At 47.6% G+C, this 21,157-nt stretch overlaps 8 protein-coding genes and 2 long non-coding RNA genes across 13 annotated transcripts; 4 read left to right on the top strand and 6 right to left on the bottom strand.

Annotated features, from left to right (window-relative positions):
• Positions 1 to 41: 41 nt before the first annotated feature.
• LOC136191608 (general transcription factor IIH subunit 1-like) lies at positions 42 to 3,677 on the top strand. Of its 2 annotated transcripts, XR_010670873.1 has the most exons (19): positions 42 to 207; positions 260 to 458; positions 515 to 683; positions 734 to 827; positions 879 to 913; positions 962 to 1,091; positions 1,143 to 1,387; positions 1,437 to 1,643; positions 1,705 to 1,789; positions 1,837 to 1,952; positions 2,006 to 2,092; positions 2,147 to 2,349; positions 2,394 to 2,477; positions 2,539 to 2,862; positions 2,923 to 2,995; positions 3,058 to 3,125; positions 3,193 to 3,263; positions 3,314 to 3,371; positions 3,429 to 3,677. XR_010670873.1 is itself a non-coding variant. In XM_065979979.1 (12 exons), exons 1-12 carry the CDS (start codon positions 42 to 44, stop codon positions 2,237 to 2,239), a joined length of 1,626 nt encoding a protein of 541 aa, XP_065836051.1. In that variant the 3' UTR covers positions 2,240 to 2,386. The 2 variants fall into 2 exon arrangements, 1 of the variants encoding a protein (XP_065836051.1); XM_065979979.1 differs by lacking the exons at positions 2,394 to 2,477; positions 2,539 to 2,862; positions 2,923 to 2,995; ... (2 more) ...; positions 3,314 to 3,371; positions 3,429 to 3,677 and having other exon boundaries at positions 2,147 to 2,386.
• A 93-nt stretch (positions 3,678 to 3,770) lies between these two features.
• Positions 3,771 to 5,440, top strand: LOC136191628 (uncharacterized). The gene is made up of 9 exons (XR_010670877.1): positions 3,771 to 4,388; positions 4,437 to 4,527; positions 4,576 to 4,643; positions 4,695 to 4,777; positions 4,840 to 4,908; positions 4,960 to 5,066; positions 5,117 to 5,174; positions 5,229 to 5,304; positions 5,353 to 5,440. It is a non-coding gene; the product is annotated as an uncharacterized lncRNA (long non-coding RNA).
• A 580-nt stretch (positions 5,441 to 6,020) lies between these two features.
• Positions 6,021 to 6,400, bottom strand: LOC136191630 (uncharacterized). The gene is made up of 3 exons (XR_010670880.1): positions 6,319 to 6,400; positions 6,193 to 6,266; positions 6,021 to 6,114 (listed from the first exon to the last, which is right to left on the bottom strand). It is a non-coding gene; the product is annotated as an uncharacterized lncRNA (long non-coding RNA).
• Positions 6,175 to 9,840, top strand: LOC136191609 (iduronate 2-sulfatase-like). The gene is made up of 12 exons (XM_065979980.1): positions 6,175 to 6,275; positions 6,331 to 6,457; positions 6,509 to 6,629; positions 6,691 to 6,793; positions 6,843 to 6,884; positions 6,933 to 7,084; positions 7,138 to 7,509; positions 7,563 to 7,592; positions 7,650 to 7,814; positions 7,869 to 7,934; positions 7,984 to 8,109; positions 8,157 to 9,840. The coding sequence occupies exons 1-12, from the start codon at positions 6,179 to 6,181 to the stop codon at positions 8,370 to 8,372; spliced, it is 1,617 nt and encodes a 538-aa protein (XP_065836052.1). The 5' UTR covers positions 6,175 to 6,178; the 3' UTR covers positions 8,373 to 9,840.
• LOC136191625 (mitochondrial inner membrane protease subunit 1-like) lies at positions 8,914 to 9,784 on the bottom strand. Of its 2 annotated transcripts, XM_065980003.1 has the most exons (6): positions 9,663 to 9,784; positions 9,533 to 9,612; positions 9,326 to 9,395; positions 9,211 to 9,270; positions 9,050 to 9,160; positions 8,914 to 9,003 (listed from the first exon to the last, which is right to left on the bottom strand). In XM_065980003.1, the coding sequence occupies exons 1-6, from the start codon at positions 9,753 to 9,755 to the stop codon at positions 8,968 to 8,970; spliced, it is 450 nt and encodes a 149-aa protein (XP_065836075.1). In that variant the 5' UTR covers positions 9,756 to 9,784; the 3' UTR covers positions 8,914 to 8,967. The 2 variants fall into 2 exon arrangements, with proteins under 2 accessions (XP_065836075.1, XP_065836074.1); XM_065980002.1 differs by having other exon boundaries at positions 8,925 to 9,160.
• LOC136191621 (lysoplasmalogenase TMEM86A-like) lies at positions 9,801 to 10,818 on the bottom strand. Its single transcript, XM_065979994.1, has 2 exons — positions 10,722 to 10,818; positions 9,801 to 10,654 (listed from the first exon to the last, which is right to left on the bottom strand). Exons 1-2 carry the CDS (start codon positions 10,740 to 10,742, stop codon positions 9,965 to 9,967), a joined length of 711 nt encoding a protein of 236 aa, XP_065836066.1. The 5' UTR covers positions 10,743 to 10,818; the 3' UTR covers positions 9,801 to 9,964.
• A 264-nt stretch (positions 10,819 to 11,082) lies between these two features.
• LOC136191623 (FGFR1 oncogene partner 2 homolog) lies at positions 11,083 to 11,982 on the bottom strand. Its single transcript, XM_065979998.1, has 3 exons — positions 11,854 to 11,982; positions 11,548 to 11,799; positions 11,083 to 11,463 (listed from the first exon to the last, which is right to left on the bottom strand). Exons 1-3 carry the CDS (start codon positions 11,974 to 11,976, stop codon positions 11,158 to 11,160), a joined length of 681 nt encoding a protein of 226 aa, XP_065836070.1. The 5' UTR covers positions 11,977 to 11,982; the 3' UTR covers positions 11,083 to 11,157.
• A 48-nt stretch (positions 11,983 to 12,030) lies between these two features.
• LOC136191598 (deleted in malignant brain tumors 1 protein-like) lies at positions 12,031 to 16,348 on the bottom strand. The gene is made up of 9 exons (XM_065979967.1): positions 16,216 to 16,348; positions 15,843 to 16,148; positions 15,440 to 15,784; positions 15,039 to 15,377; positions 14,523 to 14,960; positions 13,751 to 14,446; positions 12,850 to 13,653; positions 12,566 to 12,625; positions 12,031 to 12,515 (listed from the first exon to the last, which is right to left on the bottom strand). The coding sequence occupies exons 1-9, from the start codon at positions 16,286 to 16,288 to the stop codon at positions 12,154 to 12,156; spliced, it is 3,423 nt and encodes a 1,140-aa protein (XP_065836039.1). The 5' UTR covers positions 16,289 to 16,348; the 3' UTR covers positions 12,031 to 12,153.
• Positions 16,349 to 16,603: 255 nt separating this feature from the next.
• On the bottom strand, positions 16,604 to 17,857 carry LOC136191331 (G-protein coupled receptor GRL101-like). The gene has a single exon (XM_065979655.1). It carries the CDS (start codon positions 17,855 to 17,857, stop codon positions 16,604 to 16,606), a length of 1,254 nt encoding a protein of 417 aa, XP_065835727.1.
• A 60-nt stretch (positions 17,858 to 17,917) lies between these two features.
• LOC136191601 (uncharacterized) lies at positions 17,918 to 21,154 on the top strand. Of its 2 annotated transcripts, XR_010670872.1 has the most exons (11): positions 17,918 to 18,162; positions 18,341 to 19,542; positions 19,593 to 19,732; positions 19,788 to 19,956; positions 20,014 to 20,069; positions 20,120 to 20,159; positions 20,263 to 20,335; positions 20,402 to 20,479; positions 20,535 to 20,593; positions 20,764 to 21,026; positions 21,082 to 21,154. XR_010670872.1 is itself a non-coding variant. In XM_065979971.1 (10 exons), the coding sequence occupies exons 1-10, from the start codon at positions 17,953 to 17,955 to the stop codon at positions 20,900 to 20,902; spliced, it is 2,166 nt and encodes a 721-aa protein (XP_065836043.1). In that variant the 5' UTR covers positions 17,918 to 17,952; the 3' UTR covers positions 20,903 to 21,059. The 2 variants fall into 2 exon arrangements, 1 of the variants encoding a protein (XP_065836043.1); XM_065979971.1 differs by lacking the exon at positions 21,082 to 21,154 and having other exon boundaries at positions 20,764 to 21,059.
• The last annotated feature ends 3 nt before the right edge of the window (positions 21,155 to 21,157 follow it).

Below are 21,157 nucleotides of genomic sequence, written 5' to 3'. Positions count from 1 at the left end.
AGAAATGAGCGCCCCCAGTCCTCCCAACGCGCGCTACGCCAATGGCGAGTGTGGAATGGGACGACGGCGAGGAGCTAATCAGCGAGCTCCCGAGCGTCCGACACGCCAAGAAGGACGGCGTCCTGTACCTGACGAACCGTCGCATCGCCTGGATGGAATACAGCGCACCGACGTTCAAAATTTCCCACTCGTACAGCCAATTGAAATGTACAGCCCGAAATATCCCAGCAATCGTCGACGAAATCGTTGCGATCTCTAGCTCAAAAAATCAGTCCTGAAGCCAGCTCGAAGGTCCAACTTCAAATCGTTCTCCACGAAGGCGCATCGGCGACGTTTCACTTCGCCAAGGCGTCGCGCGAGGCGGCGCTTCAAGAGCGCAATATGGTCAAGGACATGCTCGTTCGACTCATACAGCAGCACAAACCGAAGCCGAATAAGGAACTGGAGGAGAAAACGAGGTCTCGGCGGGCGAATGAAATTCGGTTCAGAAAAAAATAGAATTTTTTTTCTCAAGGATTCTCAATAATAATCCCGCGCTGTTTCAACTCTACAAGGACCTGGTCGTTTCCGGGATGCTAAGTGCGGAAGAATTTTGGGCCAATCAGAACCTAAAGAAAGATTCTGACGGGTCGCAAGGATCCGAGCAGGAGAGCCAGCCAATAGGGATCTCTTCAGCTACACTAGTAAGGAGAAAAACTCGCAGGAGATCAGATGAAGACGGGTCGTTTTATAGGCGGAACTTGAGCCTCAAGTAGACGGAGCCAATGCAGTGAAATACACGCTGACACCAGACTCTATTCAAGCCATATTCAGGACATATCCTGCTGGTAAGTAAAAAGTGTGGTATAAGGACTCTTGGTATTATTTTATATTTTTAGTGGCTAAAATTCATAAAGAGAACGTTCCAGACAAGGTAGCCTTTACGCCAGCCGCGTGTCTGTGATAACTGTGAGACTTCTAGATGAGCGAGAAGCAATTTTGGGAGCAGTTTTTCGTTTCGTATTATTTTCATCACGAGAGATCGGGGGGCGGAAAGGCGTCGTCAAAGAAAAAGGACGTCATCTCTCAGTCCGCTCTACAAGACGAAAAAGGTAGATATCACGATTTTTTCTTAATAATTAAAATTGTCTATTTTTTTCTAGATTTGTTGGATCAGTGCGTCGATCGAATACGAAATCCTCTCGTCAATCTCGCCACGGAATCCTCCGAGTCGGAACTGGCGGAGGGCTATGGAGCTGGGCTTCATACAAAGAAGGCTCTCGAGGCATCTGCTCTGCCTTCGGGGCCTATACCCATAATCCGAAAGTTCAATCATCAAAGCATGATGATTCTCAAGGCGAGATCTTCGGACAAAGACAGGGAAGAGGAGGAAAGTCAAGCTAAGAAGGTGAAAATTGAGCCCCCTGTGCGTGCGTCTATATCTCTATCTGAACTAGGCGCGATTGCTGCGAGAGTCGGTTGAATACACTGAGCTTGAGAGGCAGTTGGAATCGAATGAACTGTCCTTGCGTATTGCCAATGTCAAGCACTACTCCGAAGGGCCAGCCGGTCCAAAGGAAGCCGAAATGACAAGCGACGACGATTCGAAGTACGTGCAAGCGTTCGCGGAAGAAATTCAGAATTGGAAACCGAAATTCGAGCAGGTATATGTAAATCCTCACTCCTCCAACATATATTATTCTAATTGAGATCCGCTCGCCGAAGGTTCTATCAAGCGAGCTTGCTTGTCGAGCGCTGGCGGATCTTTCTCCAGGTGGAGTCCTGTCCGAACAGTCTACGTCGTCGCAGTGTACGCTAGAACGATCTATGAGCTCGTTCTCTAATTTCTTTATGCAGATATGTCGTCAAGCGATCTTCAGGAAGAACTCTTGCGACAGCACAACGCTCTGGCGGAACTCCTTCGTCACTTTTGGCTCTGTTTTCCGGTTACGACAGCGTTTTTAGAAGAAAAGGTTCGTCAGAGCGGAGGAGACTTGTCGAGGAGTCTCTCATCGATGTTTATCAGGTCGTTAGAATGGTGAGGTGTTTGCAGAATTATCGCGAAACGAAGCTTCAAGAATTCAAGCAGTTCTTGGCTGCTGATGAGCAGCAAGTACTTGACGTTCTTTATTGAATTATTTACTGGATTGTTTTCTCTTTTTCCCAGCTGGCAGCCCCGCTCGAACTGATGGTCCAATCAGCAGTAGACAAATACACCGCGTGGGCAGCGCGAAAAGCAAAAGGAAAGAGAAAACTGTAGTCGGACTGAATGCCTGGTTAACATTATTTTAATTTGCGGAAATGCGATTGCATGTTCTACGTAGATTGTTCCTGGTACTTTTACCATAGTCTGCATGTTTGACTATCACGGTAAGCTCTATATAATGGAGTCGTTCACAATCGTGAATTTCTAGTTCCCTTGGAGAAGCAATATGGTGAGAACAAGACAACGCCTAAAGGAACTCATGAAAGAAGTTTATTCCGGAAATACCATGAAGGTACGCGAGTAGTGCGCTATTTTCCTAATACTTGCGGCCATTGCTCGTCACGTGATTGCAGGCACCACTAACGATAGGCTCCCGCGTTTTTTGTCCGGAAACTGCTCAAACTGCCCAAACCAGTTTCGCGTGTTCGGCCGGCGTGATCACAATTCTCGACTATGATTGGTTCTTACGTCTCACACGTCATTGGAATCCCGGTTTTTGAGCATGTGCGACTCGCCGGTTTCAGTCACTCTCGGCCGAACGTTCTTCGAAGCAGGCGCATGTCTGCCGCGGCCGCGTTTTTCGTTCGTCGTCGACACCGGGGCGGCCGAGAAAGGCATTCTGCCGCGAGGCAGAGCCATTATAGCACACGAACCGGCGGGGATTACGGCGTCTTCCGGTGAGAACGAGCCGCGGCGCCCAATTTCATTCACGAACATAATCGCGCCTATTTTCGCAGGAAATCCCCGCAATTCTTCGCGAAGGATTGCGCCCTGGGTCGACGAAAACAGCGCAACGCGGCCGGCACGTCGGTAAGTCAGCCACGCGCCCGTTTTCGCCTTCCCGCGCGATCGATCGATTTTTTTCCTTTCAGATCGTTGCGCCTCGGCGCGCGATGACGTGCCTAGATGGGATCGCACTGCGCGGCGCCTCCGCTCGCCTGTAAGAACTGAATCCGCGCGGCTTCCGTTTTTCCCGCGCGATTGACAGCACGCGCGTTTTCTTTTAGAAAAGCGACGGCGATCCCCCGTCAAAGCCGAGCAAACCGGCCGATCGTCGCGCCGCGCGACATGGACGAAGGTAACCTAAGCCTAGACTTCACACATCTTGTTCTATATGATGTGTCATAGATTGGACACGCGGAGAAACATCTGTCAACAGCTGCAACGGACCGCACCCACGTGGAAGGTACTGACGTCATAGTGATACGGATTAATTAATTAATTAATTATTATTGCTTCGTAGGCTACGACGATGACGACAACGATGATGACGACTACGGCAATGACGACGACGATGGAGGACGGCCATAGCAAAGATGGCCTGACACTACCGACGAGGCAGAAGATCAAGGTTCGTACTTCCCTTTGGGCCCCGTGTGGAGTAGGCGCGCTCATAAGGGCGGAGAGCTCTCGTACTGCACCCAAGCGGATTGCACGTTTTGCCACTGTTCCCTCTTCGGGCCAGACGGAACATGTACACTGACAGCGACCTAGGGGGTGGGAGGGAGGGTTTGAAGTGGGGCAGTGGCATCTCAGCAAGAAGCTTGTATTGTGTGCATGTGCGAGAGCCTAGACGGGGACAACAAAAAGCATAGTGTAATGACCATCCAATGCATTGTGCCGCTTTGCAACTACGATAGACAAAGCATTACGTTCATGCGGGGTCCGTATACCGCCATGCATTAGGGTTTAGGGCGGCTGTCAGTAGGTAGGACGGTTCCCAAAGTAGATAGGTTGTAGCTCCTTCCCCAACGTGCTTAGCTGGCAGCCGCCACTTTAGACCATTTCAATGGATTCTGAGGTACTCTAGGTTGATTTAGAATATAGGATAATTATCTAGGTCAATGGATTTGGAGGTACTCTAGGTTGATTTAGAATGTAGGTTTAATTAATTAAAAATTTTAGGTCAATGGATTCTTGAGGTAATTTAGGTTGATTTTTAGAATATAGGATAATTATATAGGTCAATGGATTTGGAGGTACTCTAGGTTGGTTTAAAATTTAGGTTTAATTAATTAAATTTTAGGTCAATGGATTTAGAGGTACTCTAGGTTGATTGTTATTTATATTTTTTAGCTAATCCGTCTTTTAGTGTAATTACATAATTTGAATAATTTGTGTTTGAGCTAATATTTGAAATTTTCGTTAGGTAGATAAAGAATTGAAAAAAAGACTGTTTTCATAGTAATTCCCACTCACAGAGGTATTTAGTTTGAGCATGTGCTGTTTTCTTTATCAATTTTAGTTTTAGAGTTAAAGAGAAAAGAAAGAGAGGGGAGGGGAGCCGGCTGTCTTGAGTTGGAGGATTTTTGGCTTTGCTGACAGCTACATTGTTAATCAAGGTATGCGCCTGTACTTGTAATAGTTTACCAAAAGATTAAATTTTTTAGATGAAGACTGGAACAAAAGCCAACGGGTCGTTGCATCAAGTTTCTTTTAAAATTCATTGGAAAACGAGGTATTTATTTATTTGAGCACGTTGATGTATCTTGTAAGATTTTTATTTTAGAAGCTGAAGAGTGGAAAGAAGAAAGCCATGGAGGAGGAGCTTGGGAGTAGAAGACAGATACACATACACTACTGAAGGAGGAGGTACTGTATTCACTTTGGCACGTTAATGTGCATCTGTGAGAGTGAGAGCATTTTTGGTCTAGAAACAGAAGAGAGGGACTTCGTTATTTGGAGCTTTGCCTTCGTAAACAAGTGGACAATTGAAGGCAGAGGTACTCACTTGGCAGTGGGATATTTTCTTTATCTTTATCAGTTTGTTTTAGAGACAGAATAAGAAAAGGAGAAAGAGCTGTCTTGAGTTGGAGTACCTGGGCTATCAGTGAGAATAAAGTAGCCACTCCATTTACTGAAGGGGAGCAGCGAAGAGATGGTATGTAATTGCCAGTCAATGTATCTGTTTGCATGGACTTGTTGTTTTAGAGGAAAAAGTGAGCGAGAGGCCCGTCTTCTGTTATTTGGAGCATCTTTTGTCAATCCCGTATGCACTTGTACTTTAATTCACGTAATGGTTTGCCAAAAATTACATTTTTAGATAAAGACTGAAAACTGGAGTCTAAAGCCAATGGATTGTAGCATTGAATTTCTTCCGCGAGTCATCGAAGGAAGAGGTGTGTATTTTAGCACGTCGATGTATGTTTGTAAGATTTTTGATTTAGAAACAGAAGACGGGGAAAAGCAGAAGGCCTAGGAGAAGTCGAGCTTCGATTAGTGAACGATTAGTAAACAAGTGGACAACAAAAGGAGGAGGTAATCATTTTGGCACAGTGATAAATCGTTTCTAAGAATTTTTTGTTTTTAGAACAGAATAGGGAAGAAGATAAAGAAGATTGCATGCAAATAGAAACTGCGTATTTTTGCATGCAGGGTTGGGAAAATAAAGGAGGGGGAAGAGGGTGGGGAAATAAAGAAGGGGAAGAGGGTGGGAAAAAGGGGGAACTCTGCACGTTTTGCACTTCCAGTTCTGTGTCATTCTACCATGTGTCAGTCACTTCATCATTTTTCATCACCATTTTCATTGCGTTCATGTGCAAGTTTTGTCATTGCGCACGTCATCAGTCAACTCTCACTTCAATTACTGAAATTCGCCAGTTAGCCTTCTAGATCTCTCCACTTTTATATTAACACATCCATTCACTTCATTCTTGATTGATTCTCTGATCTCTTCTCAATTCTAGATCTCTCCAATTTCATAATAACGGCATCCATTCTTTTCATTCTTGATTGATTTTCTGATCTCTTGATTCTTTCGAGTCCTTCCTTCTTCCCTAGGGATGTCTCTCAATAGGGGAAAGCAAATACATAATGTCAGAAGAAAAAAACCGTGCCATCAACGTCGATGAAAAGGCAGGAGCGAAGATGCGAAACTTTGGTCTGAAGAGACGTTCTTTGTTAGTTGTATGTTAGATTTTCGCTTTTTTCTAACAAGCGAAGTATTGGTACATATAATAATGTATCACGTGAGTCGATTTTCATTAGAGCACCATGGCTATACTCACCAGTTTTGCTGTAGTTTTGGCCGTCGTTTTCGGTTGCTGGGCCGCAGCTGAACGCAAAAACGTCCTTTTCCTTGCTATAGACGGTCATCTGAATATTGCATCCTGGTCTAGTATGTAATCACCGACTGTTCTACTCAGATCTGCGTCCGGAGCTGGGATGCTACGGCTCAGCACAGGCCCTATCGCCGCACATCGACCAACTTGCGGCAAAGTCATTGCTCTTTGAGCGTGCGTACTGCCAACAGGCTCTGTGTTCACCCTCAAGGTATTATTATTGGCTCCAAAGCCTTCAGCTACTCTAAGCCAGTTTCATTAGAGCTTCTCTGCTCACTGGTCGCCGACCTGATACCAATCACGTTTGGCTTATTGATCCAGATGAGTACTGGAGAAAAGTTACTAATGCAACAACAATACCTCAATATTTCAAGGAGAACGGGGTGTGCACTAAAATAAGTTTCATTTTTTTACCTGTCACATAGCTCAAGCTAAATGTTTTAGTATATTTCTATTGGTATGGGCAAAGTCTTTCATCCAGGGGGACCCAGTGGATTCGACGATGTATTGTACTCGTGGAGTCCAGAAGGTTTGCCTTACTATCACGGTAAGCTCTAGCTGTAATCATGGAACCCTTTGCAACCGGGGAATTCCAGCTCCCTTGGAGAAGCAATATGGTCCAGGGCAGAACAAGACCAGTAAACTACAACGCCTAAAGGAAATCCTGAATTAAATTTTTATTCCAGGTCTTTGGTGGGGCTTTGATGGGTTTGAGGACAATGATTTGCCAGATGGGCAGATCTGTGACCAAGCTATAAAGACACTACAAGCTCTCAAGGCCAATCGCACAAAGGGCGATCAACGACCGTTCTTCTTAGCCATTGGATTTCACAAGCCCGTAAACATATAATATAATCGTGCTGTACCTTTCTTATGTTTCTGCTTCTCTAGCATATTCCTCATTTTGCTCCCAAGAAATACTTTGACATGTATCCGGATGCAACAGAAATTGCTTTGCCGGCAAATCCTCGGCCTCCAGTTGAAATGCCAGACGTCGCGTGGTCCACTTGGAACCACATTCGCGAGTTCGATAACTTGGCTATTTATTTCGAGGGAAAGAATTGCACGGCGTCCAATACCACCCAGATGCTTTCGACCGAGTGCGCTCTTCCGGACGAGGCAACGCGCGAAGCCCGTCGCGGCTATTATGCGACTATGACGTATAGCGATTATCAAGTAGGCAAAGTGCTCGCCGAATTGGAAGCGCAGGGTTTTGCCAACGATACGATCGTTGTTCTGTGGGGAGACCACGGCTGGCATTTGGTAAAGAAAAACGCTTGAAAATGTTAACGTTTTCTGAGAGAGTTTCCTTGAAGGGAGAGCTCGGAGAATGGGCGAAGTTCACTGTAAACCCGCCTCCTGTCATCATTATTCTCACAGCACTGTTTGTATTTCTTTTGCAGAACTTTGAAGATGATACTCGTGTGCCTTTTCTGCTGCATGTTCCTGGCGTGACCGATATAGGAATGCGATCAGATGCGCTCGTTGAATTGATTGACATATTTCCGACTCTTGTTGACATCACCGGACTGCCAAAAGTAGATTTGTGCCCAATGACCAAACAGCCGGTTAGTTGCAACTAAAGCAGGAGTAACTAGTTGCCAAGTCTTGCCTCTCTTTAGCTTACATGCGTTGAAGGCACCAGCATTGCTCCGTTATTGAAAAACCCCAACATGCCCTTTAAGAAAGTAATTTCGATTAGTTACATTACAGGAACAAGTGTTCAAGTGCTTTTAGGCTGCGTTTTCTCAATATCCCAGACCTACATGTGGACTGTATCACATTCCTGGGCACACGTTCATCAAGAATGGATCTAAGGTAGATCAAAAGCAAGTGATGGGATACACGATGCGAACTAAGGAGGTATTTGGGTAAGATTGCGTTATGCGCAGTCTGTATTTGTTTTGTAGTATCGTTACACTCTATGGGTGGGTTTCAATGACACGCTGGCGGTGCCTCATTGGGATGACGTTTGGGGCGAGGAGCTGTATGACCACACGTCTCCAACTGTTCATTTCAACGACGAAAACGAAAATCTTGCTAACAAGCCAAATATGGCCAGCACGAAGGAAGAACTGAAGAAAATGCTTTTGGCCGGCTGGAGGGAAGCGATACCTCTGAAATAACCTGACTCAGTTATCGATCACGTTTAATTTTTCTATGTTTTGCAGCTTGGATGTTTTTTAACACTCTGTGCGCGTCAAAGGCCTTATGATCTGTACATGTAGATTTGGCACTGACTGTGTCCGCTATCAGTCTGATAGCGGACACAGTCAGTCTGAGATAACACCCATTTCAGCATCTGCAATCAAGACAAAAATTCCCCCACGCTGGATCAGAAGCAGACTCGCAGAACAATTCCAGAATCGTTTTATACGCCCGGGCTTGGATCGGCTTCTTGGCGTCTTTTCGCCTCTTGAAAAATGCGTAGGAATTTTTGTTTCAGGAAATTTGACTATTTTGCCTCTTCCTCTAGATTCGACGAGATTATGGCCGAAGTTTTTCACTGTCTCTGTAAGAGAATGGCTTTGGAAAAGCATCGAAGGCTCTGTAAGGGGGAAAAGGACCTCTTTTTAGAGAGGTTGATCAGAAGTTCCCAAGTAGTCTCATCTGGTAAGTAAAGCTAAAAGGGTGGGAACCAGCGCTTAGACAACACATCTTTTTTAAGTAAACTGTATATTTATAAAAGTCTAGTGAGTACAGTATCCTACTCTAAAATTGTCACTTTACCGCACCCAGTCTTGATAAGGGCCACACCTAAAGATTTTTTTGAGAAGAGGGCCCACGGGCGTTCGTTTCTTACTCGATAAACGACTTTTCCCGCTAGCAAGCCTTGCGGAATAGGGCCGTACGTTCTCGAGTCAACGGACGAGACTTTATTATCGCCTTCTAGCCACATGTAGCCTTTGGGTATCTAGGAAGATTTGAGAGAACTGCGAGATCGAGATGTAGGAACTATTTTACGTAGTGTCGGTCGAAGTAGTGCATCCGCTCTCTCGGCTTGCACGGCATCGCGTCGCCCGTCTAGATACGCGTCTTAGTACCACACTCAAAGTAATATTTAAGCACGGTCTTTTACTATGGCTGCGATTCTTTTGCACACGTAGTCTTTGCTACTTCGCGGTGATTTCGACACGACAACGTCTCCTCTATGGGTACATAACAAATAGTCAATTTATTTTGGAGTGAAATCTCTATTTTGAACTACATCCCCTTTTAGTAGACAATGTACATGTACCACTGGCTTAGGGCCATTATTCGGCGGTTTTACGGCACTACTACGCACTTTTTCGGCTGTATAGAGAATCGTTTTACTGCCACGACGTCGTGGTGTTTGATTGTCGGTTCCATCGATCGGCCCTCGCACTAAAGTCGCAGGCGTAGAGAACTTTCTCGCGTTTTTCGGCCCGAGGTACCAGTGTTATGGCGAAGAAGTAACGCGTCGTTAAGTAGACACCGCATCCAATTTGAATTCCGATCGCGAATCGACGTAGAACCCGTCGCAGCATCAGAAAGACATTCGTATATCCGGGGCGGGCGAGCGGTAACAGACGCCCGGACTAAATTTTTATCTTTGATACAATAAACTCTAAAAAATTCAAGACGTGCAATGTGTAAACGTTACCTATATAATATGTATATATAGCAGTGTTTCTAAACCATGCATGCACGAGTTCGTAGCCTTTTTTTATTTGTGAAAATTTCGACTTCTTAGACTCTAAACTTCTTTCGATTTCTTCGGAATGATGACCGATAAACTAATTCCCAACTGAGCGGCGTAGTACGTGAACATGACAATGTAATTTCCCCACGGCACGTGACTTCGAAATAAATTCCACGCGAGCACGAAATCCGACAACCAGAAGAGCATGGCACCGCCTACCCAGAACCCCGCCCACGCAAAATGACGTTTACGATTGTTTACGAATTGGGAGGCGCGTCCGAGCGCGGCCCAGACCATGAGTAGAAGCATGAGCGAGTAGAAGGTGACGAGCCACTTGAGCGTGCCTTCGAGCACCGGATAGAAAAAACTGTAGGCGACGAGCGAGAAAACGCCGAGAATCCCGCCCAATTTTGCGCGTAGCGCGCGTAGCCCGAACGCCATGCTGTAGAGTCCGTGCGCGACGGCGAAGGCGAGGAGGCCTTGAACGAAGTAGGCGTGATCGTACACGAGGAGGGCATCGCCCACGCACGAAAACACGAGACCGCCGAGGATGCGACGGTTGTACGAACGGTTGACGCCTTGACGGTAGACGAAGAACCAGAGGAAGAGCATTGGTAGGCATTTGAAGAAGAGGGTCGTCGTTGAGGGAGTCGCGCCGAGAGGAAGCCAGTAGAGGAGGTAGAAGATCGATGCGACGGCGAAAGGGATAAGGGTGAGAACGGAGCCGAATAGTTGGGCTGTTGTCTGTGGGGGAGGGAGTTACGGGGAGTTACGGGGGGGGATTAGGAGATGCGATCGTTCGTTTTCTTACCTGAGCGAGAGCGAGATCCATCGCAACCTTTCGTTTGGTTTGGCTGAGAGTCAAGTGAACTCGCTTCCGTTGACGTAAATGGTAATTGGATATGATACGGGCATGCTGCTCAGGTGACACGATGACATCAACCGATGACATCATATATGCTACCAATCCTTTTTTATAATGTAGTAAGGATCCTTTTGCTATTATTCTCCTTCACGTAAGTTACACTCGTGACCGCCTAAGAGTGACGATGAGATGACGTCAGCAGACTGTCTTGTGATCATCACACTTGTTTTATTTTCGTTCACGATTGTTTCACCTCGAAAGCACACGTGACCTAAGCACTCAAGAATCGCGACATGAGGGGGAGGGGTTAATGAGAACAAGATGAACTCTTTATTCTTCTATACCACTGTTTGTATGTGTGTATATGTACAGAACGTTCACTTTAGTTCTCTTTAAATTCCGTCTTTTCCTCTGTCATCATCTCTACGTCTTCTTCCCTTATTTCAGGTGGAATATGTTTCAATATGTGAGACTTCATGTCCGACGACTCCTCGTCATCGTCGTTGTCGTCGTCGTCGTTCGCGTCTTCAAATGACGTCAAATCCAGAAGTTCGCGTAAACCCTTATTCTCGCTCCGCAACTTTGAAATCAATTCCTGCTCTTTGGCTAGAGAATCCTCGTCGGCGACAACGGCTCGTTCCATGACCAAAGCCATTTCCACAATCTTTTCATCTTTAGCGGCTAATTCCTAAGAAGAAGAAGAAAGGTAAAGACAAAAAAATCAATAATCAACATAGATATTGTTGTGGGCGTGGTCCTAGGTGATTTTCACCTGTTCCTTGTTCATCAGACTCATGCACGATCGATCCATTCGATTCGCCGTGACGAGACTCGCCACCTGTTCGCGATATTTCGCCATGACGAGTCCCAGCGTCGCCTGATGCTCCTCGAGCGACGTGCGCAGATCGCGATTCTCCTCCTCGATCGAGCGCATTCGCTCGCTTTCGTGTTTCGTTCCGTGAAGGAGCTCGCTCGCCGATCGGCGACCGGCCGCCTTGTTCAATTCGCCGAAACCGTCCTCGCACTACGTCATAGTCGACCACGCCTACTTTCGTACGGTCGTTTTTTTGGATCTCACCTGATGGAGCGTCTGCAGTTTCTGCTGCACGTCGGTGCACTTTTTTAGGAGACCGTCGGCGACGCTTTCCTGCGCCTGAAAGTGGTTGTTCATTTCGCGAACTTCTTTCAGTAGAGCCTCCATCCTGGTTCCCTAGCGTGCTAAGTCGGAACACGTGACGCGATAACAAAGGAGGCGTAAAATTTTCCAGTTCAATTCCGTGTCAGTGAAAGAGCGAAGAGTACAGAAAGTCAGCTCAACAGGTAAACTACGCAGAAACTAAATCTCTAAACGTCGGGGGCCCCCCTCCTTTCGATTCGATCAGTCCTTGATAATGACAGCCGCATGACTATTAGCGTCGTCGTCAACTTCTTCGTTTCCGAAGAGAATTTGAGAGTCGCGCGAGGGATTGTACCCAATGTGAACCGGAACCGACCTCTTCGCTTCCCTTTTTCTCAAGCGCACGATAAGCAGAGCCACGCCAATGGCTACGAGCACGAGCGATAGTACAATAGTGAGACTGATTCCGACGACAGCGAGGGTGTGAGTATTGCTACCGGTACCGCCGACTCGCGATCCCGCATCAGTTGTACCTGTAGCACTTGATCCCGCATCAGTCGTACCTGTAGCACTTGATCCCGCATCAGTCGTACCTGTAGCACTTGATCCCGCATCAGTCGTACCTGTAGCACTTGACATGAGAAGAATATTTTTTTATTGGCGTCGTCGTTACTTTTCGTCGATTGCGATCCCACGCTAGGCGTACCTGTGGTGAGGCTAGGAGGAGTATGTTCTAAAGAAAAAAATCATTGTTATAGAGATGTGACCAGAACACTGGTATTCTTATAGGAAGCCCAATGAGTTAGGAAAAGCAAAGGCCTATTGATCCCCGAGACTCAGGGCACTGATCTTTTATAGACAGGGATCCCTTAGGGCAATGGTTATTCTAACTGCGAGAATTATTAAGCCGCGGTACGACAATTTTAATTTATTGCCCTGCTCGGAATTTTTACTTACGATTGCACGTGATTGCGACGTCGTCGCTGTGCGTGCAATTCTTCGCTCTCCATCCGTCGTGACGGCAGTCGTCCAATCGCCTCTCCGATCCCTTGCACACCACTTTGCTCATCCAAACGCGTCCTCGTCCCTCGCTCGTCTTCTTCAGCACGCGACCGTCGCTATTGAATCCGAGCTGACGGCAAATGACGCGCACGTTGTGTTTCGCCGTCTTCTGATCCGCTCTCCACGTGTCGTCGCAAATCGTTCCCCACTGTCCCCTGTGATACACTTCGAGACGTCCGCTCATGTCGTCATTCCCGCCCTTGAGTCGTATATCTCCATCTGACGGATCCGGGAACGGCGGAAGCGTCGCCTGGCCGGAGCCCAGAGGACGTTCCGTCGCATTGAAGCATTCGACTGACCACGTCCCACTTACGCACGACGATCTCGCCATTCGCCACGTCGTTTCTTTCACTCCTGCGCACTCGTTCGCCGCTTGTTCGGTGCCCTCGCAGTTGAAAGACCTTATGTGCCAATACGTTGTTGGGCTGAACGGATACCAGGGTAATAGGTAGCTGATCGTCAAAAAACCGCCTAAAGGCAAACGGCGCGGTACGAAAGTTCTTCGGGAATATGTTCCTCCAACGAAACCATTTTCGCGGCATATGACGTTAGCGTCCGATTGCCTCATTCGATAGACGCACACGGGATACCACTGCTTGTAGTTGATGCTGATGTTGACCAAGCCTGTTACGTCGTCCGGACGCACCCTGATGCTCGACGGCGGCGTCGGTGGCGGTTCCGTGGTGGGAGCAGTATCGGCTGCAAAGAAAAGAATACATAATCGAGCCCCCTATACGTATAGTCTTATACAGTAGTTGAAAATAGGAAAGAGTCATTGACAGGTGCATGTTCTTACCGCACGCGATTGCGACGTCCCTGTTGTGCTTACAATTGTGCCGTCCCCATCCTCCCGAATTGCACGCCTCCACGCGTTCCTCGTTTCCGTTGCACGCGACTTCGCTCAGCCAAATGGCGCCGCTACCCGGAATCGAAGGGGACAATTTGATTGCTCGAACGTGACCGTATCCCAATTGTTTGCACACGACCCGCGCATTGCTCGATCGCCACGTGATGTCGCAAATCGTGCCCCACTGTCCGTGCTTGTACACCTCCACGCGACCCTCATCTGGTCCTTTACCGCCTCGCAGTCGAACCGTGACATTAGGCGCTTGCTCGTTACGTTCCACTGGGTTGCTCACGTTCATTATCATTCTTCGAGTCGTATTGCAAGTGACGCCGGCGTCTTCGGCGTGCGTGCAACCCGGATCGGTCCAGACCCGTTCCGGCGGAATTTCGAAATAGCAATCGCCTATATCCGTCTCCGTTCCCGTGCAGTTGACGCGACGCAGCCACACGCGACCGCCGCCCTGTCCGAAATGGGCCGTCACGTCGATTGACGCCGCTCCGTAGGCGTAGCCCAGTTGACGGCAAACGACGTCGCCGGCATTGATGTCCCAGTGATCATTGCACACGGTTCCCCACTCGCCGCCGAGGAATACCTCGACGCGGCCCTTCGACTCGTTTCCACCCTCCAGGCGAACTTCGTATGGAACTAAATAGAAATTAATAGGTTTTACCAAAGATTTCCGTTGTTTGATTAGAAAACTATTCAATCGCGAGCCCGTTACCTCCTTTTCCTTTGTGGTCGCATTGCACCGTCGCATCTTCGCTGTGACTGCAGTGCACTTCGCCTTGGCGAATGAACTTGGACCGACACGCCGTCAGATTTAGCTCGTCGCCCTTGCAATTGACTTCGTGCAACCATATCGATCCGTTGCTTCGTCCGGACAGTTGACTCGGTGCGAGCCCCTTCGCCGAGCCGTAACCGAGCTGACGACAAACGACGCGAGCGTCGTTCATGTCCCAACCGTCGTCGCAGATCGTGCCCCAACAGCCCTTGTAGAACGTCTCCACGCGACCTTCGTGCGGTGCCGATCCGCCGACGAGGCGAATGAATTCGCCGACGTCATCCTCGTCGTCGACTGGAGGCGAGACCTCTAGATTGGTCCAACTCGATCCTTCATAATCCGTAGCGTTGTCGTATATGCACGACCCGCGACTTTCATCTATGCATAGAAGAACCAACTTTATCGTAATGTAATAATACCTTAGCTACTCTTCGAAGTTACATCTTTCGGACTTACTGAGGCAAACGACTCCAGCGATCTCGCTCCTTGCGTTGCAGTTTTCCTTTTCCCAACCGGGAAATACGCACTCCTCCAATCTCTCTTCTTTTCCGGAGCACATGACGTCGTCCATCCAGATTAGGTCCTTTGTCGAAGTATAGAAATTCCTATTCGTCGTTTTAATAACGTCATAATAGCCTAGCTGACGACAGGCGACGAGACCGTCCTTGATGTCCCAGTGATCGTCGCAGACCGCACCCCATCGATTATTGTGCAGAATTTCGACGGTCCCTTCGTTGGGCGTCGCCCCGCCTGATAGTCGAATCGATGTCCGCTTGGGCGGAAGAGGTCGAGTATCTAGGAAAAAAATTACGTTTGCTACCCGCATATCCGCGTCTCATGGGAACGTGGAACCGTACTGCAAAGAACTCCGACGTAATAACCCGATGAACAATGTGGGTTTCCCACTGCGCCCATGCACTCGTCCAAGCTACGCTCGCTTCCATCGCAGATGACTTCTCCCATTAGAATGTGCAACTTCTTCGCTCGCGCGCTGATCTTTTTCGGCGCGTAGCGCTCGGCGTCGGTGTACCCGAGCTGGCGGCAAGCGACTCGTGCGATTCGGTATGAACTCGTGCTCCTATCGCCGCACACTCGACCCCATTGCGAGCCGACTTTCACTTGAACGAGCCCCGATATCAAATTCGTACTTTTCGTCAAGGTTTTCGGATCGAGGCGAATATCGATCTTCTTCTTTGAATGACCTTATAGATAAATAAAAGCGCTGCCCAACTCGTCGTGCGAGCCGATGTTCTTTCTTACATGTAATGGCAACATAGGACCTGGATACATATACACGCGACGATGGGCATTGGGAAAGCTTTCCTTCTTTCCCGCTGCACCGTAAGTAGTACGACCAACGGTCAACTTCGGTTGGTGTACTAGATTTGGCTGCATTACCCTTTTTCGAACTCACGACGGTCTCGTATCCAAGTTCACGGCATGCAACGGTCGCGTCGCGAATGTCCCACAAGAAGTCAGGAAGATACTTCCACGATCCATCCACTAGTACTTGAAGATAGCCCGATGATTCCTTGTTTCCACCCGTTAGTCGTATTTTAGTTATTTCTGTGGCAAAGCATCGAATTGAGTTGGCTCAAATCAGCACGCATATGTCTTATCATATATAATTTACTGTCGCTGTTTTGGGAGAAAGCTGGACCCATGGCGCTCGCCACGAGGACGAGAAACAGTTGCAGACGAATCATGCACCTCTTTCTTTCTGGCACGTTGAGCACAGACTGTGTGATGACGGTTCTTCCTTGAAATTTGTATTGTCCTAACCTCCGGGATGTTATTTTTAGATCATTCTCACGCCAAAGCCACGATCGCATAACGTAACAGGAAAGTGTCTTCGAGGCAAAGCCACGATCGCATAACGTAACAGGAATATCCTGTTTGCATCACTAAGAAAGGGTTCACATAGACAGTTACTATAGCGATGACGTGCTTTGCCAAAAAAATCATTTAATCATTGAATTTATTCGGATTACGTGTAGCAAAATTTTAGTAACCATTAACAGTTATGTCAACTGTTCGTCTGTGTCAACCGGTGTTGTTGTGAGAGCGGGGGTCTGGTCATCTAACGTCGATATCTCTTCTAGGCGGACGGGATGGCCGATTCGGAAGCGAAACTTTCTCCACAATCTTTTCACGTGACTCCAAAATAGCTTTGAAAATATAGTAAATATCAAAGGGTTGCACGTGGCTATTACTGCAAACGCGAGAAGACCGATATAATGATTAATAAGCGCCCTGTTTGTAGGGCCAAATGCTACTGTCATTGAAGTCACCCAGCACCCAATTGTAACAAAGGCGATGATTGATAGCCGTACCCCTAATGCTCCAAATGCGACTGTATTTGCAGCCAGTGATTTTGCTATTCTAATTCTAACTAGTACTACAATGTAAGTCACTCCGCCCAACACCGTAAGACAGAAAACGGCAATGTACACAGCCAGTGACGTTGCTGCTAGAGGAGAATAAACTTTGCTTGCCGAAGCGATGAGAGGAACACAGGAAGATGACTGGACTACAGCAATTGTTGTATTAGTCGACTCCAAGCGACCCTCAGTGTCGGAGATGTAAAGTGGCTGTGGCAACGCCTGATAGAAAGGAGTTACAACTTTCGAGCGGTAAGATGGGTCCTCGTAGATAGTTGTAGACACGTAAAACAGAGCCATTGTGACTCCTGCTCCAATGGCAGCCGTCCATTCAATTAATAGAAAGATGTACATTTTTCTTTTGCTGCAATTATCTACATCAAAGCACCACACTTTGGTAAAAACAGCAACGGCGTAGTAGAGAGCAATAGTTGCCGTAAGCATGCCGGACACTATGACACTGGTTCCTTCCAGTATTCCAGATAGTTTGCACAGTGCTGTCATTACGGTAACGTACTGAGGCTTTGAGAGCGTCGAGCACGACCATCGTAGAATATATAAATAGATTAGCATCTGAACGCCGAGAAGAAAGTCTCCCAAAGCTAGGTTAATTACAAGAAGAGACGGAATACTCATTTTTCTTCGTTTGCCTTGAAAACAGCGCCACATCACAACAGTTGCGTTACCCACAACAATAAATGTGGCTAAAATGAGCCAAATGGAAACGAGAAACCGGCGAGAGAAGGCAACGTTTTGCAGCAATCCGTTGTTGTCGTAGATGAGATTTGAATTCGTACTACATTCAAGTGTTTCAAGTGTAGAAAAGTTAAAATTGACTTCAGGAATAGAAACGTTGGCAGGTATTCCGAGCTTTACTCGCGCTCCACCGCTCATTACTCCTTGCTCAAGCTCCGCCTACTCGGCCAACTCCTACAGTAGAGTCCCGGAGTGTGTGCCATTTTATCTCTGGTGCTACACTGTACGAGCCGATGCCCAAAGAGAAGAAGAAAAAGCGAGTGCCAGACTTTCAAAAGACGAAGCTGAAAGTCGGTCGCAGTCGCACGAAGGACCCCAAGCAGTACCAATCGCTGCCTAAAGTCCAAACGATCTCGATAGCCGTGCAACCGTCGGTGAGAAAGCGCCTCGCAAAGAACGACGAGGACGACAGAGACGAAGCATCTCCAAACGATCGAATCAAGGTAAGTCGCGAAGCCGAACGAGAGGAAAAAAAATGATAATTTTCGTGAGTGTACCTAGAAGACTGCTAGCCTTTATATAGAAGTACTGTAGACGCATACGTAGTGAAAACAGGTCTATAACCAATTTTAATAATAATAATATTAAAAAAATTAATAATTATTTTTTAATTAATTAAAGGTTCTTCTCACTCGTCTTCGCCACTATTCGGCGACGACGCGTTCCGACGCGCTCGCCGCGCTCCACGCGGCCCTGCGCGACAATCCCGCGCTCATCGAACCCAACCTCGCCGTCCTACTCGCTCAACTCGGCGCAATGCTCGAAGAGAGCGACGCGTCGACGCGCGAACGAGTCGCGCGCCTCTTCGCCGACCTACTCGCGCCGAGCGTCGACGAACGCGACTTCGCTCCCTTCCACGCGCTCGTTCTCGCTCACGCGAACAGCGCCGTCGCTCATCTGAACGCCGACGTCGGTCGCGACGCGTTGACGGTGCTCGTCGCTCTAGCGCGACACTATCCGCGACTCGTCTCGTCGTCGGCGGCGAAAATCTTCTCGACGCTCGTCGGTTTTCTGCGAGAGTCGACGAAGACGAAGAAGCGGAAGAAATCGACGCGAGACGTCCTAGGGAAACTAGTCGAAATCTTTTCGGTGATTTTTCAAATTCCGGATCGTCGTGACGTCAAATTTGAATTCTCGCTTTCGATTGGTGGCTGTGACGACGATTGGATCGACTCGACGGCATTTCGCGTCGTCTTTTCGCAATTCGTTTCGACTCTTTTCGACGTGTGGATCGACTGCGATCCGTCGTCGTCGCGCGGTTTCAACGACGACGTCGCGCTCTCGATTATGAATTGCGTCGTCGAGCTTCTTCGCGTCGTCGTCGTCGGCGAACGCGCGTCGTCGTCGTCGTCGTCGTCGTCGTCGTCGACTTGGTTTCTCGAGCGCTATCGCGAGAAAATTTTGAAGCACTTCGCCGCGTTTTTTCCGTTCGGTTCCGCCGGCGAAATTTCGCGATCGACGTCGAGGGAAAAGATTCGGTCGTTGAATTTTTTATTCTGTCGGTTCGCGCTCGCCTTGGACGCTCGAGTCGACGACGAGACGTGGATAAGGGAGATATTTGACTACGTTGTCTCGTTGACTCGAGAGTGGAATTTCGCCGAGGAGAAATGGACCCACGCGCTCGAATCCATCTTATCCGTTCTCGACTCGAGATTACGGAAGATTTCCCAATGCGATTACGTTGACGTTGGACTAATGGAGGGCTTGGGAAGACTGATGGGAGTATTGCGACACAAACGACTTCCTGCGAGAACGATAAAGAACGTTCTCGTTCTCCTGAATCGTTGCATCGAAATGGAAAAGGCCTTCGACTGTAATTCCTTGTAAGTAAAGTCTATAGACTAATACGCTCTAAGTATTTCTTTCTGTGTAGTCTCGAAGCCGGTAGGGATTTTATTTTTGCTTTGACGTCGATTCGAGACTCTACGTTGTGCTGTGGCGACGTGGCCGTGCTGGCGGTGCTACCTCGGGTGCTGGCGCTTCCGGATATTCGGCTTCCGTCGTCGATCGTTGGTATTTAATCATTGCTTTTTGAATTGTTCGTTATTTTGGCTTTGGTTTTTATTAGGGGATTTTTTGGTGCACGAGTCCTGCAGTTCTCGGTGCCTTCTGTTCTCTACTATTTATTATTTTCCCGAGTTGCCCACGACGTTCTACGAGAACGTCATTCGGCACGTGCACGAACGGAAAATGCCTGTCGATTCCTTGAATCGTTTGCTGCGTCTTCTCTTCCTCAGGTGAGAACGAGAGGTATGAGTGTATCTGGAAACAATTTTTTGGCTTTTCTGGCAAAGAAACGAAAAGACGGACGATCTAAGACTTCAGGCTCTCCAGCTCACTTTACTTACAGGTGAAGCTGATCGCGTACGCGGAACGTCCTCTCTATTATTTATTTATAAGGTCCACATATTCCGCGCGAGACGATTGGGCAGAGAGAAAGGTACGGTGAGAATAGAATAGTTGTATGAGGGGACAAACTGAGTAATATTTCAAACCACGAGGGACTCTGTGAGATCAAATGACTGAATGAATTTGACTATTAGACCGCCTGAAGTGAGAATCAGACTATTCAGCCGGTGTCTGGACGAGTGGAACTATCACAAGACAGTTGTTGACGTAAGGAAATCCAATCGAGGGCGTGCACGCGAGTTTGTAGTCGTTTCTCATTATGCCCCCCCCCAGTCTGTGAGTCGAATCAATAAGGAAGTGACGAGCGACGTGCAACTCGAGCAGCTAGCGCGGTTGCTCATCAAGAAAGCGGTAAGACGACGGTCAAAAATAAAAACTAAAAGAGTTTATTTATCTGATAAATAAGACATTGAGAGGGGAAATTTCCGAAATTTTTGTGTACGGCGTAATGAAATCTCTGCTGAAGTAAGTCGAAAGGGGAAAGGGGAGGGATCGTGATTATAAAAGTTGACGTTCATTATTTATGAAATTACGCGTAGAAGGTTTTCAAGTAGCGGTTAGGCAATTTACACTGCCCCCGGTTGTTTTATTTCACTACAATGCCTTGTTTCTTTTCTTTTCTCCCCCCCCGTCAGCTGGGGCTTGCCCCAAATGGCTCGCCACTCCTCCTTGGCTTCTATTACGAGTGCGTGCGTCGCATTCTGCGGCGAAGATCAAATGTCCTCGACCATCAGAAGCGATCTCAACCGAACGATAGAAATTCTTTCTCAATAACAACTATGTAATGTTATGTAATGTGACGATAGTACGGTAGAGGGGGGTCAAAGGTCGATTTTTCAATTTCGAAAAAAACTTAATTCAAACGTCACGCCCTCGCGCTTTTTAAACAATTTCTACGGTATATACTCGAACTAAGAACCTGGCCATTTATGACAAGAACTCTGTTTCCATAGGCCATCAATTCATGACCAAATCAAAGACACCGCCTCCTCGCGGCTATATAACCACGCCCACTACCCACACTAGTTG

Source organism: Oscarella lobularis, chromosome 9, assembly GCF_947507565.1.
Source record: "Oscarella lobularis chromosome 9, ooOscLobu1.1, whole genome shotgun sequence".
Classification (NCBI taxonomy): Eukaryota; Metazoa; Porifera; class Homoscleromorpha; order Homosclerophorida; family Oscarellidae; genus Oscarella; species Oscarella lobularis.
Note: the sequence above shows the minus strand (reverse complement) of the source record. Positions and strands in the feature narration are given on the sequence as shown.

What these genes read in the sequence shown, in the direction of transcription:
- LOC136191623 (XM_065979998.1), bottom strand. Translation starts at nt 11,976, where the DNA reads ATGGAGGCTCTACTGAAAGAAGTTCGCGAAATGAACAACCACTTTCAG. An exon ending in AACTGCAGACGCTCCATCAG is followed by an intron (nt 11,800 to 11,853) that starts GTGAGATCCAAA and finishes ACTATGACGTAG; the next exon opens with TGCGAGGACGGTTTCGGCGA. An exon ending in GTCTGATGAACAAGGAACAG is followed by an intron (nt 11,464 to 11,547) that starts GTGAAAATCACC and finishes TCTTCTTCTTAG; the next exon opens with GAATTAGCCGCTAAAGATGA.
- LOC136191601 (XM_065979971.1), top strand. Translation starts at nt 17,953, where the DNA reads ATGCCCAAAGAGAAGAAGAAAAAGCGAGTGCCAGACTTTCAAAAGACG. An exon ending in GCTTCCGTCGTCGATCGTTG is followed by an intron (nt 19,733 to 19,787) that starts GTATTTAATCAT and finishes GGTTTTTATTAG; the next exon opens with GGGATTTTTTGGTGCACGAG. An exon ending in GTAATGAAATCTCTGCTGAA is followed by an intron (nt 20,594 to 20,763) that starts GTAAGTCGAAAG and finishes CCCCCCCGTCAG; the next exon opens with CTGGGGCTTGCCCCAAATGG.
- LOC136191621 (XM_065979994.1), bottom strand. Translation starts at nt 10,742, where the DNA reads ATGGATCTCGCTCTCGCTCAG. An exon ending in TGGATCTCGCTCTCGCTCAG is followed by an intron (nt 10,655 to 10,721) that starts GTAAGAAAACGA and finishes CCTCCCCCACAG; the next exon opens with ACAACAGCCCAACTATTCGG.
- LOC136191625 (XM_065980002.1), bottom strand. Translation starts at nt 9,755, where the DNA reads ATGCTGCGACGGGTTCTACGTCGATTCGCGATCGGAATTCAAATTGGA. An exon ending in TTCTCTATACAGCCGAAAAA is followed by an intron (nt 9,396 to 9,532) that starts GTGCGTAGTAGT and finishes ATGTACCCATAG; the next exon opens with AGGAGACGTTGTCGTGTCGA. An exon ending in GCAAAAGAATCGCAGCCATA is followed by an intron (nt 9,271 to 9,325) that starts GTAAAAGACCGT and finishes ACGCGTATCTAG; the next exon opens with ACGGGCGACGCGATGCCGTG.
- LOC136191608 (XM_065979979.1), top strand. Translation starts at nt 42, where the DNA reads ATGGCGAGTGTGGAATGGGACGACGGCGAGGAGCTAATCAGCGAGCTC. An exon ending in ATTCAGGACATATCCTGCTG is followed by an intron (nt 828 to 878) that starts GTAAGTAAAAAG and finishes TTATATTTTTAG; the next exon opens with TGGCTAAAATTCATAAAGAG. An exon ending in ACAGTCTACGTCGTCGCAGT is followed by an intron (nt 1,790 to 1,836) that starts GTACGCTAGAAC and finishes TTCTTTATGCAG; the next exon opens with ATATGTCGTCAAGCGATCTT.
- LOC136191609 (XM_065979980.1), top strand. Translation starts at nt 6,179, where the DNA reads ATGGCTATACTCACCAGTTTTGCTGTAGTTTTGGCCGTCGTTTTCGGT. An exon ending in TCCAGGGCAGAACAAGACCA is followed by an intron (nt 6,885 to 6,932) that starts GTAAACTACAAC and finishes TTTTTATTCCAG; the next exon opens with GTCTTTGGTGGGGCTTTGAT. An exon ending in ACACGATGCGAACTAAGGAG is followed by an intron (nt 8,110 to 8,156) that starts GTATTTGGGTAA and finishes TTTGTTTTGTAG; the next exon opens with TATCGTTACACTCTATGGGT.
- LOC136191598 (XM_065979967.1), bottom strand. Translation starts at nt 16,288, where the DNA reads ATGATTCGTCTGCAACTGTTTCTCGTCCTCGTGGCGAGCGCCATGGGT. An exon ending in TTACGTCGGAGTTCTTTGCA is followed by an intron (nt 15,378 to 15,439) that starts GTACGGTTCCAC and finishes TTTTTTTCCTAG; the next exon opens with ATACTCGACCTCTTCCGCCC. An exon ending in GGACGTCGCAATCGCGTGCG is followed by an intron (nt 13,654 to 13,750) that starts GTAAGAACATGC and finishes TTTTCTTTGCAG; the next exon opens with CCGATACTGCTCCCACCACG.
- LOC136191331 (XM_065979655.1), bottom strand. Translation starts at nt 17,857, where the DNA reads ATGAGCGGTGGAGCGCGAGTAAAGCTCGGAATACCTGCCAACGTTTCT.